Source organism: Physella acuta, unplaced genomic scaffold (genome assembly GCF_028476545.2).
Source record: "Physella acuta isolate Inbredline_101_S28 unplaced genomic scaffold, ASM2847654v3 ptg000913l, whole genome shotgun sequence".
Taxonomy (NCBI): domain Eukaryota; kingdom Metazoa; phylum Mollusca; class Gastropoda; family Physidae; genus Physella; species Physella acuta.
The window spans coordinates 179,876-194,753 of record NW_026732430.1 but is presented as its reverse complement, the minus strand read 5'-3'; the positions used below and the strand labels follow the sequence as shown (position 1 = coordinate 194,753).

General features: G+C 35.9%; 2 protein-coding genes across 2 annotated transcripts in view; one reads left to right on the top strand and one right to left on the bottom strand.

The window, feature by feature from the left end:
* Positions 1 to 4,376, top strand: part of LOC131953184 (dystrobrevin beta) — a 73,358-nt gene extending 68,982 nt beyond the window's left edge. The window contains exons 20-21 of the mRNA XM_059316251.1: positions 218 to 383; positions 1,694 to 4,376. Of these exons, the coding sequence (XP_059172234.1) occupies positions 218 to 383; positions 1,694 to 1,831 (304 nt within the window). The 3' untranslated portion in view covers positions 1,832 to 4,376. The remainder of the gene's footprint in view (positions 1 to 217; positions 384 to 1,693) is intronic.
* Positions 4,377 to 4,473: 97 nt separating this feature from the next.
* Positions 4,474 to 14,847, bottom strand: LOC131953185 (ATP-dependent RNA helicase DDX24). The gene is made up of 15 exons (XM_059316253.1): positions 14,539 to 14,847; positions 10,031 to 10,487; positions 9,687 to 9,835; positions 9,230 to 9,403; positions 8,881 to 8,991; positions 8,503 to 8,613; positions 8,192 to 8,310; positions 7,918 to 8,039; positions 7,590 to 7,708; positions 6,996 to 7,173; positions 6,303 to 6,406; positions 6,043 to 6,160; positions 5,767 to 5,863; positions 5,116 to 5,196; positions 4,474 to 4,672 (listed from the first exon to the last, which is right to left on the bottom strand). Exons 1-15 carry the CDS (start codon positions 14,680 to 14,682, stop codon positions 4,492 to 4,494), a joined length of 2,265 nt encoding a protein of 754 aa, XP_059172236.1. The 5' UTR covers positions 14,683 to 14,847; the 3' UTR covers positions 4,474 to 4,491.
* Positions 14,848 to 14,878: the final 31 nt, after the last annotated feature.

Sequence of the window (14,878 nt, the reverse complement as noted above, 5' to 3'; positions counted from 1 at the left end):
ATGGGGGATTGTGGTGGTCACCTCATGGGGGATTGTGGTGGTCATCTCATGGGTGATTGTTATTATCTCAGGGGGATTGTGGTTTTCAAGGGATTTAATTGGTCATCTGGAAGATTGTTAAAGTCATCAAAAAGGTATCTCTGGTGATCACCAGAAGTGTATTGTGTTTGGTGTCATTAGACCTAAATAGTTGACCCAGATCTCTTGTGCTCTTTAGGTACCCTGGCACAGATGAAGGAGAGTCTTTGACCAGAACAGATGACGAGAGCTATGTGGGGACAGACGACCTGGCCTCATGTCAGGGGGAGCGACTTGATGACATCCAGAGTGTCAGTATGAGAACAGACGATGAAGGGGCGGAGTTGCCAGAGACTATCCCAAAGGTAGGGAAGATAGTTCAGGTTTTATAGGGGACTGTCCCAAAGGTATGGAATCTTTTATAAGGGACTGTCCCAAAGGTAGGGAAGTTAGTTCAGGTTTTATAGGGGACTGTCCCAAATGTAGGGAAGTTAGTTCAGGTTTTATAGGGGTCTGTCCCAAAGGTAGGGAAGTTAGTTCAGGTTTTATAGGGGACTGTCCCAAAGGTATTGAAGTTAGTTCAGGTTTTATAGGGGACTGTCCCAAAGGTATGGAATCTTTTATAAGGGACTGTCCCAAAGGTAGGGAAGTTAGTTCAGGTTTTAATGGGGACTGTCCCAAATGTATGGAAGTTAGTTCATGTTTTATAGGGGACTGTCCCAAAGGTAGGGAAGTTAGTTCAGGTTTTATAGGGGACTGTCTCAAAGGTAGGGAAGTTAGTTCAGGTTTTATAGGGGACTGTCTCAAAGGTAGGGAAGTTAGTTCAGGTTTTATAGGGGACTGTCTCAAAGGTAGGGAAGTTAGTTCAGGATTTATAGGGGACTGTCTCAAAGGTAGGGAAGTTAGTTCAGGTTTTATAGGGGACTGTCTCAAAGGTAGGGAAGTTAGTTCAGGATTTATAGGGGACTGTCCCAAAGGTAGGGAAGTTAGTTCAGGTTTTATAGGGGACTGTCTCAAAGGTAGGGAAGTTAGTTCAGGTTTTATAGGGGACTGTCTCAAAGGTAGGGAAGTTAGTTCAGGTTTTATAGGGGACTGTCTCAAAGGTAGGGAAGTTAGTTCAGGATTTATAGGGGACTGTCCCAAAGGTAGGGAAGTTAGTTCAGGTTTTATAGGGGACTGTCTCAAAGGTAGGGAAGTTAGTTCAGGTTTTATAGGGGACTGTCTCAAAGGTAGGGAAGTTAGTTCAGGTTTTATAGGGGACTGTCTCAAAGGTAGGGAAGTTAGTTCAGGATTTATAGGGGACTGTCCCAAAGGTAGGGAAGTTAGTTCAGGTTTTATAGGGGACTGTCCCAAAGGTAGGGAAGTTAGTTCAGGTTTTATAGGGGACTGTCCCAAAGGTAGGGAAGTTAGTTCAGGTTTTATAGGGGACTGTCCCAAAGGTAGGGAAGTTAGTTCAGGTTTTATAGGGGACTGTCCCAAAGGTATGGAAGTTAGTTCAGGTTTTATAAGGGACTGTCCCAAAGGTATGGAAGTTAGTTCAGGTTTTATAAGGGACTGTCCCAAAGTATGTTAGTTCAGGTTTTTATTGTCTAGACCAGTACTGATATGAGTGGCTGTGTACCCTCCCCCCCCCCCCCCCTCCCACCTACTACTGTAAAACCTCTGTGTCTACCAGGAGATGACCAGCAGCAGATACACAACAGACGAGGACAGTTTCCTACAAACTGACGACGAGTCTTTTATCAGGACAGACGACGAGGAGGGTGGCAACACAGACTGGGAGGAATCCACGCGCAGATGGGTCAATCGGTGACCTAGAACTCGTCAGATTGGTCACCTTGTGACCTTTAACATTGCCAGGATGGCCTATTCTAAGACAGGCCAGGTGCTGACCAAGAAAATTTTCCAGAGTACATTAAAAATGTGTAGTACCAGCCCTCCTAGTAGACCTATACAGCTTTGTTTGCTCACTGGTACTATTTATAGAAGCAAATGCTTTAGACTTGAAATATCCAACTCAAATTGTAACTCTTTTTAAAGAAAGTTTGAAAGTTTCTAATTCTGCTTTTAAATACATTTTTACATGTTACTTTTGTCAAATCTGAATGTAACTTTTGACAACTTTGATTGCAATTAACATTTTATGTTCATAAAGTCTTGATTAAGTAAATTTGGATAAAAATTGTAACCAAAAATATAAAAGATAGCAAACAGTTGATTTGATATGCAATGAATCAAGTGTCAACTTTTGATGAGAATCAGCTGTTGTTTACATCTGTGTATCAGATCAGTCTGGGTCTTGTGTTTACATTTGATTGTAGTAATGGCCAACAGTTGGATCTGGGTCAACATGTACACAGTTCTCTACATTGGAGGTGTTATGTCATGTACACAGTTTTAGTCTGTACAAGAGTAAGATTGTGAACTTTTAAAGTAGCTCAGGTAAGATTTAGCCTGAATACAAACAGGGATATAGTGCAATAATCAGTTCACATATTCTTTTACCTGCTATCAACATACATATGGTGCAATAATTTTAAAATGAGACCAGCACATACAAATAGACATTGAACACTAGAAGTGGACCATCTGCCTGTTTGTGACCTGGTTTGATATCTTACTCTTTAGATGAGAGGATGGCCCTCAGTAGAATCACACAATTTTTTTAGATGATTTTCATTCTACCTCCTTGTTTGATTGTGTACAGAAAGCTAGATCCCACCTAACATGTCACTCATAGCTAGATCCCACCTAAAATCATCCTCATCCTATCAATAATTAACTTATTTAACATACAAAATTTCTGCAGTCTACTCTGCCTAACTAGATATTGTAATTAAGATAGGCGTAAAATAGATCACAGCTTTCTGGCCAGATGTTCAAAAGAAAAGATGTCTATTTTAATTTTCTGTATTAAAGCAGACTTGAATTCCATTTTTTTTTAAAAACTGAACAGTTGGTCTGTCATAAAAGAATGAATGTATAGCATATCCCAGGTCAACCCCCCCCCCCCCCCCCCATTGTGTGAAGTTTATTAATAGTCTCTTTAGTTCACACAGGTACTAGATGGTGTATGTACACATTTGATTCAAGTTTTAGAAAGTTGTCATGAATTAGTTTTGTAACTAAGTTTATGCTAAGAGCCATCAACATTTATTTAATTGATGCAGCTAATTTTTTATTTCATAAGCCCATGTATTGTAATTTTTTTTTTCTATTTTTTAGTTTGTATTACTTGCGACTTTTTAAACGTTTAACTAACCTGTACATAGCGTGCCCATGTTCTAGCAAGATCTAGTCGTTGTACACTAGCTAAAATGTGATGATTTGCTCAACAAGCCAAGCTCTATATAAACCTGTGATGGCTTGTGTCTGGCTGTGAAATTCATTGTTTGTTTCTCAATGTGGTTTATTTCATACCAAGTTTTTACCGCGGAGGAAATTCTTAGTTTTAGCATTGTGTTACTGATCAGAGGATTTTTCCTCACCAATAATTTTTTAAATCAGGAAATCATATTCTGTGTTGTGATTCATGTCCATTCTTTTCAAATGCCATAAGGTTACTGGATGTTTGGAATCATATTTTGTTTTTATGCTCACGTTTCAAACAAAATGTGTATTTAATGAGACTAAGTTTTTAACTGCTGCTTTTAAATTCAAGCATGCACTAGCATGGTAGATTTCATAAATATTTGGAGATTAGCTTAGATCATTCATGACTATCACCCCATACATCCTAAGTAACTGCTTACCTACAAATACTATACCTTCAAACTTTAGGTTGCACATTCCATTTTCAGACAAACTTATCTCTATTTATTCAACTGACATCGCTAGAAAATTCAGCAAAAAATTATTTCAAACGAGGAATTTCTGAATTTAAATTTTCGCATCAGGTTTTATAAGATAAAAAAAAAGACAAAAAGAAGACGGGAACTATATTTTCAGTTTTGGATCAATAATTATAGTTTGGAAACTGATTTAAAAATAAAAACCATATTTGTATATATGACAATACTTTACATGTCGCTTAAATGAGAATCAGTTGTACCCAGTGTATCTTGTGGACTGATATTGATGTTGGCTAATGCTCCTTCAGATTTCTATTTTTGACTAGTTTTTATAAAAAATGTCTACTTTCAATTCTATTCCCTTTATTTGCCAGACATTAGAACAAATGATCAGCACAAAATATTGTTAAATAGTGCTATTACACTAATTTCAAGACATGAAAAAACTACGTTGCTATTTGAACAACCATTTTTCCTGGCAAAAATTGTGTCTCTTGACCTTCAGTGATATTTATTTGCAAATTATTATTACCAAGTGGAAATATCCAATAAAATATTTGAACCTTGCGTTTCTCTTTTGTCTTCACAAACTGCCTTTTATAGGCCTATACATCTGCTACTTGCACTTCTACACAAACTCACCAGACTAGTAAAAAAAAAGGAGTACATTTATAAAACAATTTTATTTGATATTAAATAAATTGACTGCTGTATGTATGGACAACTGCCCAGACTTTGTTGGATATTTGCTCATCCTTAAGGGCATCAGTGACCCCCGCAATGCTGCAGCCAGCTGAGCTTTCATCTGTTTCAGCAAATTTCTGTCTCTGGCCTGTTCCGCTGAGTCCCCTAGATCTTCTAAGCTGGAGACGGTCAAGGATCAATGACAATATGCAACCATTCTACAGTTTAGTAACCACTTTGGTGGGGGCTAATCAGCTTGACAAAAAATGTCCTATCAGAGCATTGGATAACATGATTGTGCCAGCCTGTTGGGCAACATTTGTATGGAACATGTTCCTGGTCTTTGGGCACTACATTCAAAAGCTGCTATTTGATTCCAATAACACAGTTCTAGAACAGGTAATTATCTTGTACGCGTGTATTCTAGTTCTGTTCTAGACTTAAGTTTTAAGTATGTCCTTGAGTTCACCCAGCTCTTATGGGTACCAGATAAAATTCAGGAAAAGTGCTGACCACACTATACAAGATGAAGTACATTTCTTGTACTTTACTTCAAAAAGAAAAGAGATGCAACTTATAGTGTTAAAAACTAGCAGGCAAAAAACTAATAGCAAAAGGATACAGAGCTTTATCATCTATAATCATGTCCATTTCCTGGGCAGCTTTTGTAAAAAAGTTGTTTTTTAACCGCTTCTTTTTTAACCTAAAATAGATCAAATTGTTTTAGTCAAAGTAAAGTATATAATAATTTGAGAATATTTTTATGAATGTATTTACACAACATTTTAAGGCGATGAACTTTAAATTTAACACACAAAAAATGTGTCCTACAGTAATAAGCTCCAACTTTAACCTTTTCAGCTTTAACAGGTCAACAGTTTAACCCTTGAAAGCCAAAGCTCAAGGGAAATAATTCTATATTATTTTATTTTGTGTGTGATTATATTAAACTAGTGTACCGCAGTTTGAAAGATACTTTTTAAATTACAATTTATAATAATAAAAAAAATTAAATTATATAGCATGATGCAAGGTCAAAACAATTATTTTTAATGATATCAGAAGTGCACTAGCCTGGAAAGTTTCATAGAAATCATTGGTCGAGACTGAGTTACAAAATTTGACAGACTTAAGAAAAAGCTTTACATTTTATAGTTATGCTTGTTACTAATTGTTGGTCTGGGCTATCATACTATGCTGATTTAATAACAAGTTTATTTACACAGCAATATACAAAGTGTCAAAATGAGTACAATACATCATATTACTTTACCTGTATTCCTTGACATCTATCTGTCTGGCTAGGTCTACTCTTTGTTTCACAGCAGGCATCAGCTCCATGTCAACTGGCATTATGGGAAGCTCTTCACCTTTGGGAGAGGAAATTAGTTGTCATATTTTTGTGTTAAAAAGTTTAAAAAATACATTTTATTTTCTAACCAAAAGGTTGTGCTCCTTGTTATCATGATGGTACACACATGCTACATGCAACTACCAACATCATTCTGACTGGATACTGTAAACTGTAAGACATAATATAAAAACTCACCATTCCTAACCCCATGGATGATCTTACGATAATCTCTGGCATCTTCAGGTGAGACTAGCATGACACTGAGGCCAAGATTGGATGCACGGGCTGTTCTACCACTCCTGTGTACATAGTTCTAGAGCAAAAAGTAGACATAACATTACAGCAAGTGAGATGCAGTTGTTCAACACATTTCTAAAGCAAACACAATTTAATTGTAGAGCAAATAAGCTGCCTCACCCGCACCAACACATAACAAGTGAGCAGAATGTACACACCTCCATAGTTCTAGGCACCTGGTAGTGTATCACATGATCAACTTTAGGAATATCTAAGCCTCTGGCAGCCACATCAGATGCAAACAGAAGCCCTTTCTTGTTTTCTGAAGTCATTGAAACATCAGTGTCATTATAATATACACACCTTACAAAGCAGTACAACTTTACTAAGCAAGAGAAACAGGTAGCTGTCCATGTGGTACCTATAGGGCTGGTAAGTAGGTCAACAACCAGTTCTATGGTTCATGCAGGTTTTATTGAGCCATAGAACTGGTTGGTGACCTACTTAACAGCCCTATAGAAGCCAGAAATTTTACTACATCCAAAAAAATAGAAGGAGAAAAAGAAAACAACAGCTGCTCTGACTCTCACCAAAACTATGACAAGGACGACGCCCATTACAAGCTGACACGCCAGGAACAAAGAATAAATTCCTGACATTTTTTTCACAAAATAAAAGTAGGCCCCAGCAAGACATGCCATTGTGGTGTGGTCCATGGGAAATACAGAACATGTTTTACAAGACTGCACTTTGTACCCACAGATCAGTCTAGATTCTGGCCCCAAAACACCCCGCTTAGAGAAAAATTATATGGGGTGCTTGAGTATGGGATGACTGCTTGTCCTATATGTTGGACTAGTTGTATGAACCTCCAATGTTGACACATTAAAACGAAGAAGAAAACATGGTACCTGAGAACTTGTCCAGGTTTTTCAACCTCTGTCTCTGATGCATATCAGCATGGAGCGCCAGGGGGGAGCGCTGCAACATTGTGAACAATGCCAGCATACGGCGGAGACAATCTTTACTATTGACAAACACAAGGGTCCTGCCAGGGTGCTGGCACACAAAGTAGTACAAGTAAAAGTCCTGGAGAAAAACAGAAAGTAGTACAAGTAAAAGTCCTGGAGAAAAACAGAAAGTAGTACAAGTAAAAGTCCTGGAGAAAAACAGAAAGTAATCCAAGTAAAAGTCCTGGAGAAAAACAGAAAGTAGTACAAGTAAAAGTCTTGGAGAAAAACAGAAAGTAATACAAGTAATAGTCCTGGAGAAAACAGAAAGTAGTACAAGTAAAAGTCCTGGAAAAAAAAAGTAGTACAAGTAAAAGTCCTGGAGAAAAACAGAAAGTAGTACAAGTAAAAGTAATACTAGTAAAAGGCCTTAATAAAACATATTCTTGAATAACACTATCAATCATAAGATGTATAGGTCATAACATGAATCAATAACAAAAATGTATCTATTCTATGAAAGCAAAATTCACTGTAACTCATGTCGATACCGACCTTCTCGTTTGATGCACAGTTGACCCTCAGCTCTGTCAAAGTTGTTGAAACCTTTTCCTTGGGTGTCAGGTCTATGACTTTAGGCTTAAACCCAAAGCTGATTTTGTCTGTTAAGCTTTCTAGTGTAGAAAAATTCAAGAAATTAAATATAAATAGCAACTAGAAAAAGAATCAAGTTCTCACAAGTCCAGCAACTATTGTTTATATTTCCATCATTGGTGTTATACCAACTAAAAATAGGTACATATAATTTATTAATGTATAACAGCTATTATTGTACTGCAATCTAGAAAATAGAAGCTATTGCAATTATTATTTAATAACTTACTAAGCTTAGTATCATCTTTTTTCACCTTTTTCTTGTTCATTAATCGCTTAGGTAGAGCAACATCCATGGTAAGTGTGGCTGACATAACAAATGTTTGACGATTTACTGCCCTCCTTGGACTTCTGAAATTTTAAAATTTTATTTTTTATAAATATACTGTGAATTAAATAGCAGCAAGTATTATTTAAAAATGCAGTAGCTAGTATTGTGTACAAACTAAGCAGAAAGTAGTGTGTACAAACTAAGCAGAAAGTTGTGTGCATACTGAACTCACTTGTTTATCATCTCAAAGAGTTTGGTCAGCTCCTCATAATGTCCTTTCTCAACCATTCTGTCAGCTTCATCAACAACTAAACAAATCACCTGGTCAATCCGCTTCAAATGTTCATTATCCTGGAAAAATTTGAAATGGTCAGTAACCTCACCAAATCACTCTGTTTAAACATTCAATTCTTTTTTTTTTTAAAAACATACAACTCACTAATTAATTTTATAATAATCAATCAATGACGTTTTGAGTTTCAATTCAATATAACAAAGAAATTTCAATCAATTTCTTATGATTTAATTTTTTTAGCGACTTACTTCTTCAATGAGCTGCCACAATCTACCTGGTGTTGCTATGACAACCTCTGGCCGCCTGCTCAGAATTCTTCTCTGTTTATCTACAGACATTCCTCCCACAATGGTTGCAAACTAGCCACACAAAAAAATATATCAGGACTATGGTTAAAATATTATCAGGCTATAGATAAATCATTGTTTCTAATAGATTAATGCAAGAACCAGAAAATGGCTAAAGGAAAACTACAACTTGTTAATTTAGAGCAAAAAACATGAATATCATTTAAAATGCATACATGAATATAGAAATAAGTGATTAATAAAGAAAAATACATCACTATTGAGAAAACTGATTCACAAATATTATAAAACTTGAATGTGCTAAACTAAATTACTCACATTTATATCTGTGTACTTTGCAACAGCTGTCAAGTGGTTCTTAACTTGTACAGCCAGTTCCCTTGTAGGTTCCAATATTAATGCCAATGGTGGATTTGTTTTTCTTCGTTTCTACATAGAATATTAAGTGGCAAATGACTGCATAGGTAGGTGTAATTATATAAAAAGATTTTTGTTATGTTAAGTGTTTTATTTCTTGGTAAATATGATAAGTTCAAAAAACATAAATGTTCTAAACATAAATTACAGGAGATATATTTTTTTAAGACCACACTTAATGATGTAACAGTGACTACTTTTTAGATAAGGTAAAATAATTTGAAACTAGATTGTGAAATTAGTTACTAACCTTTGGAGATTTTTCCTTCTTTTCCTCATCAGAGTTATCTTCCATGTCAACATCAGAGTTATCATCCTTGTCAATATCACCTTCCAGCCCTTCATTTACATTTTTATTCGACTCTATGTAGTCTAGAATTTTTGCCAACAGTGGAATGCCAAATGCCAGAGTTTTTCCACTTCCCTGAAATAATAACAATACATAAAATTAACAAATTCAACAATAACATAGCAAAATAAATAACAGATAGTGAATAATGTTTGATTGAGTCAATAATAGCAGAAAATAAATTTAAAAGAATATAATAATTTAAATAATAACAGAAGGTAGTATAAGTATATTAACAAACAGCAAATATTAAATGAAATATCAGACAATTAAAGCAATAAAAAAGTTAAGTTCCCCTAGCATCAAATGCTTTCACTGGACCAAGCTGTCCCAATGAAGAAAGCAAGCAATGACTCACTGTCTCAGCAGCTCCCAGAATATCCTTCCTGTCCCTGATTGCACTGGGTAAAGCAATGGTCTGAATTTTTGTGGGGTTCTCAAATCTCTGCTCCTGTAGGGCCTTGAGGAATACATCTGGTACATACAAGTTCTTCCACTGTGACATGTCTAGTCAGGTTAGGAGAGAACAATTTTATTTAACATGGAATCTTTTAATAACTCATTTGTATCGCAAGATAATTATGTATAATTTTTTTTAATTAGTTCAACGCTCTAACTTACAGCATAGTGTGTGGTTTTAAAAAAAACTTAATTTAAAATATACAGTGAGATTTGAAATGTAAATCTAAGACCACATCTTACCAACTTCTGTATGATTCTCCACTTCATCAGTAACTTCACTTGCTGTTGAGTTTCCACAACTTACATTACTGTCATGATTTTTAGAGTTCAGCTTCTTCTTCTTTTTTTTCTTCTTCTTTTTCTGTGACACTTCATTTTCTTCAGTTTTGATAACTTGCTGCAACTTAAGATTTTCCTTCTCATTTGTTTTTGCTAAATCACCGCTAATAATAGTCTTTTTCTTCTTTAGCTTTGCTTTCTTTTTCAGTTCAGGTTGCAATTGAAGTGTCTGGTCCATCTCTTCGTCTGTCTCTATATTGCTTTCAACTTTACTTTTCCCTGTTTGTTTCTTTTTCTTTTTCTTGGATGGTAAGTTGCTGATATGTTGTGTGCATTCCAGTTCATCTCCAGATGATGTTACCTCAGACAGTCGTTTTCTTTTTCTGTTCTTTGATTTTTTACTGGTGATTTCAGCATCCTAAATATGTGAAATTTTTTAGCAAAACAAAAGGTGAATACAGAATTGTAATTTATGTTTTCATCAGATGCAACCAAGCTTGTTTACTTATCAGCTATCTTTTTAAAGTTATTTTTTGTTGTATAATTATAGTTTGAATTTCAGGGGAAACCACTTTAGTTTACAGATAGCAACTGTTTATTTAACAAGTTTAATATTTTAATTAATTTTTGACCTATATTGAAATATTTAGACATTGTGTTTGATTTACTATTCAATTATCTATTATATTTGACAAAAATATATCACAATATTCTTGTATTAATTAAAGCTATAGTAATTAGTCATCTTTCTTTCACATGACTATTACTAGGAGTTAGGGTCACTGTGAGTTCATTAAGAGAAGCATGCATCATACAATAGTTGGTAAGACACTTATTTTTACCCAAAGCAAGCAATCAAAAAACATGTTTGGGTTCATTTCACGTTCACATTAGTCTAAGCATGCAACTTTAGCATTAAGAAACCAGACTCGAGTGATGTAACCCACACTTCTTTTAATAAAGAATAGCAACATTTAATGATAGCCTACTTTTTTGTAAATATGTAATTAAATAAGAACGCATAGCTGAAAAATAGCAGAAAATAATGGACTGATATAAAACATAGGCCTAATAAATTACTTCATATATGAACTATGAACATTAGAATTAGAATAAAAGAGGAAAAAAGAACATTTCACATAAGTATAAGCCTAAAGCCTTAAAGCCCTAAAGTTACAAATTACAAGTAACATTTAAATTTAATAATACTTAAGGCCCTATTTCAGGCTGTTTTGAAAGACGTGGTATTCAAAGTCAAAACAATAAAATAGAAAGAAGTTGTTCAATCATTTGAATCATCAACAAATTTCGGGTTTGGTAAAAATTGAAACATCAGATTCATTGGACTTTAAATGAATTTGTGGCGAGTCGCTACTTAATAATAGTGATTAATAGTGCCACCTTATATAAAGTGTTTCAAAATTTAAGACTGCATCAAAGTTTAGGAGTTAAAAACAGTAAGATAAATAAATCATCCGCACCTAGGAATTCTCAGATGTGGTTAAAACATAATTAAAAATTTTGCAGATATTCGAGCACTTTACTCACACCAAGCCTACCAACTGGTTGGGGGTAAAATGCGAGACAAAAATGTCATGTGACAGGCTGTTTTAGAAGATTTCTCGCATTATTATGCAGCATGTAGAATCTAGATCTACAAATCTATATGTACCGTCTCGCCATTTCGCGTGTTTTACTCAAGACCCAAACTTAGAGTAGTTGTTTAGGATGATATTTCGAGTCGTCCCTTTGAATCCCGGACAGATCGTCCCCCCGGCGTGGCCTCAGCCAACCGGCAGGCTCGTTGCATTGAGTTAAATATAAACTCAAAACAATAATATAAACAATCTCCTTTTAGGTCGGTCAGGCCACATACCAGGCACGCACAGTGTTGTGTGTCGTGCCTTAACCAAAATAAACTATCTCCCTTCATTATCATTAGATATATTTAATTAGTTAATTAATTAATTAGCTAATTTATAAAATTATGTATGATGCTATAGCAGTAGGTAAGTTACGGTAAGTATAATTTTTTAACTATGTGTTTGTACTATAAAGAAACACCTTCGTTGTTTGAATACCACCCCCTCCCCTTCTTGAACTCAAAGTTAAACTTTTAACCCCGTTCGTAGAGACATGCGGTATGTTGTAAGGCGGCGGGTGGGTAGGGTATATACTCGTTGAAGAAAAAATCCACCGTGGTGCGTGTTATTGGCCTTGGGCCTTCGGTGACGTTGTTGGCGTTTGCTGTGAGGGGGAGAGGGGTGTGTTATATCCGTTTAAAAAAATCGCAACATGGTATTGGCCTATGATGACGTCGGCGCAAGCGGGGAGGGGGGGGGGGGGAAGACACTTTTTTTTTAAAAAAACAAGAACTAGGCGTTTAAAGGCTGTTATGAAAATCAATGACTGGTATAGCCATGATGTCGAATTTAACGAGTGATGCTTGCTGGGTCTATCATCATACGATTGCTTGGCGATGGGAATCTCGTCAAGCTCAGTTTATATTTACAGTGAACTATTGGGATGCTGTCAGGCACAAAGTAACAGCTACCGAATGTAGCACTTAAAACATCGAGTGCATCCTGCTCATTATAAATTTGAAATACAAGTTATGGATTGCCCAAAAGCTTGAAGGACTATCAGAATATATGCATTGTATTATAACATTAATCATTACGATATAACTAAAATGTGTATTCAAATATTTTTTGGCTAACAGGATCTGCATTTAAATAAACAAGACCTATTAGGCTACTTTTGCATGGTAGCACAACTACATTTTTAGATTTCATAATGAGTAGCCTAGTCGTGCATTAAAGGGCTGTACTCAATAACAATGAAAAAAATGAAATGCCGGCTTCAAACTTCAAGCTATGATTTCCCCGCATTCTTCTACTAGAAATATAGCTCCGTTGTTCTAATGAACTCACCCTCCTCCTCTCACCTAGTTCAATTTAAGGTAAAGTTACACTTTCAACCCCGTTAGGATGCGTGAACTGGTGAACCGCGTGAACTACTGATGACCTAACTATTGAAAAAAAAAACTATTCTGGTGTTAAATTGCCCTCCCCTACTCGCAGCACTTTGGGGCCATACACATCAGGAAGGTCTAGGTCGGTGTTGTATCTCGTGCAAATTTACTCACAACACGACTACACACTATGCTTGTATCCAGGACTAAAGCTGCGACACTCGCATAGAGTTGGATTTATTCGTTAGATCATTGTGCTTCAAATTCTGTTTCAATATTGGATTAGATGGATATAATGTTGGAATTCAGTTAGTTTGTTATATTATATTTATCTAAATGTCGTGTACCATCAGAAACTAAATTGGTTGACAAGACACATGTGTAGGCTAAAGAATGACCTCTAGATCGAGCCAAAGATGGCTGGTTAAGGTTGACAAACTGTGGTTTTCAAATTTCATGGTGATACTTTTCTAAAGGATTTTATTTTGTGCTTTCTTTGGGATTATTTTGTGTGATGTGATTATTCAGAAGTAATTTGTAAGTAGAAGCTTTTCACATCCAACCATTTTAACAGTTTGCGATTGATCTGCGGCTGGGCTGATTAATTTACATTTAGCGAAACTACACACTACACGGCGCCCTCAGGCCGTTGTTTCAGCATGCCCTACTAGTCAATTATAGACAACTTTAGAATCAATACATAGAGCCAACACACCAATTTTTATTTAATAATCTTCAAGAGCCATTCCTCTAGGGTCGTTATTTTCACGAAATTGTCGTTTTCCATTTTGTTGTCAAGAAACTGGTATTTAGTTCACGAGAACGTATGAAAACCACTCATGCGTGACCGAAATCGTCGATTGGGTGCCTTCACGTGGTTTGACACGTGTTGACCTAGGCCATTGTTTACATCCAAAAATCACCCAAAACGGCCTTTTTTCGAAAAATTTGTTTGAAAAAATGGCTAAGTCCAGTTTTAAAAAGTGTCATTTTCGGGCCCATTTTAAAAAACGTAAAAAAATCCGAACTACACGTAGAAAAAAATGGCTTTTTCGGCCCTTTTTAGCTCCAAAAACGCGTCGCGTGACGTCACCGTGACGTCAGCCGCCAACCAAAACGCGGAGAAAGCGCGCGTTTGATTGGTTGGCGGCTGACACTATGAAATCCTCTAAGGACGATTCGAATGGTATACCGTTGTTTAGATCTAGAATCTAGTACTACTCTAGACCAGGGGTCTCCAAACTACGGCCCGCGATGTCCTCTCATCCGGCCCGCGGAGATCTTTTTGTCCACGGAAAAAAAACGTTTGTTGGTGATGGCTTAGGAAATTTGCCCAGAAAAATCAATGACATGCATGGAAGAAACTGGCCCCCGAACTGAAATTTGATAGTTAATGCGGCCCTCGGGCCGTCGGACTGAAAAGTTTGGAGACCCCTGCTCTAGACTCTAGCTAGAGAGATTCTAGACTAGTTATAAATTTAAATTTTTTACTCACTTCTGTATTAACAGATAAAAGTTCATAGTCGGTCAGTTCTTGAATATCTACTAATCCATCAAATTCTTCTTGACTTAATAAATCTTGAGGTATTGAGACAGTTTTCCAAGCTGATTTCTCTTTCACGTGTAAGGAGGTCGCCATTTTGTTTAAAAATATAAACAAACTAAGTCTCTAACCCCTAAAGCGGCGTAATGAATAACTTAGAAAATAAACTACATTTCTTTTTTTTTAAGTAAAAAAAAGGTTTATTTAATAGGATTTTTTAAAAATCTTCTAAATAAGTGCAAGACAGGTATTTTTTCTGGGTAAAAAGGGGCCTACATTCAACTTTAAGTTG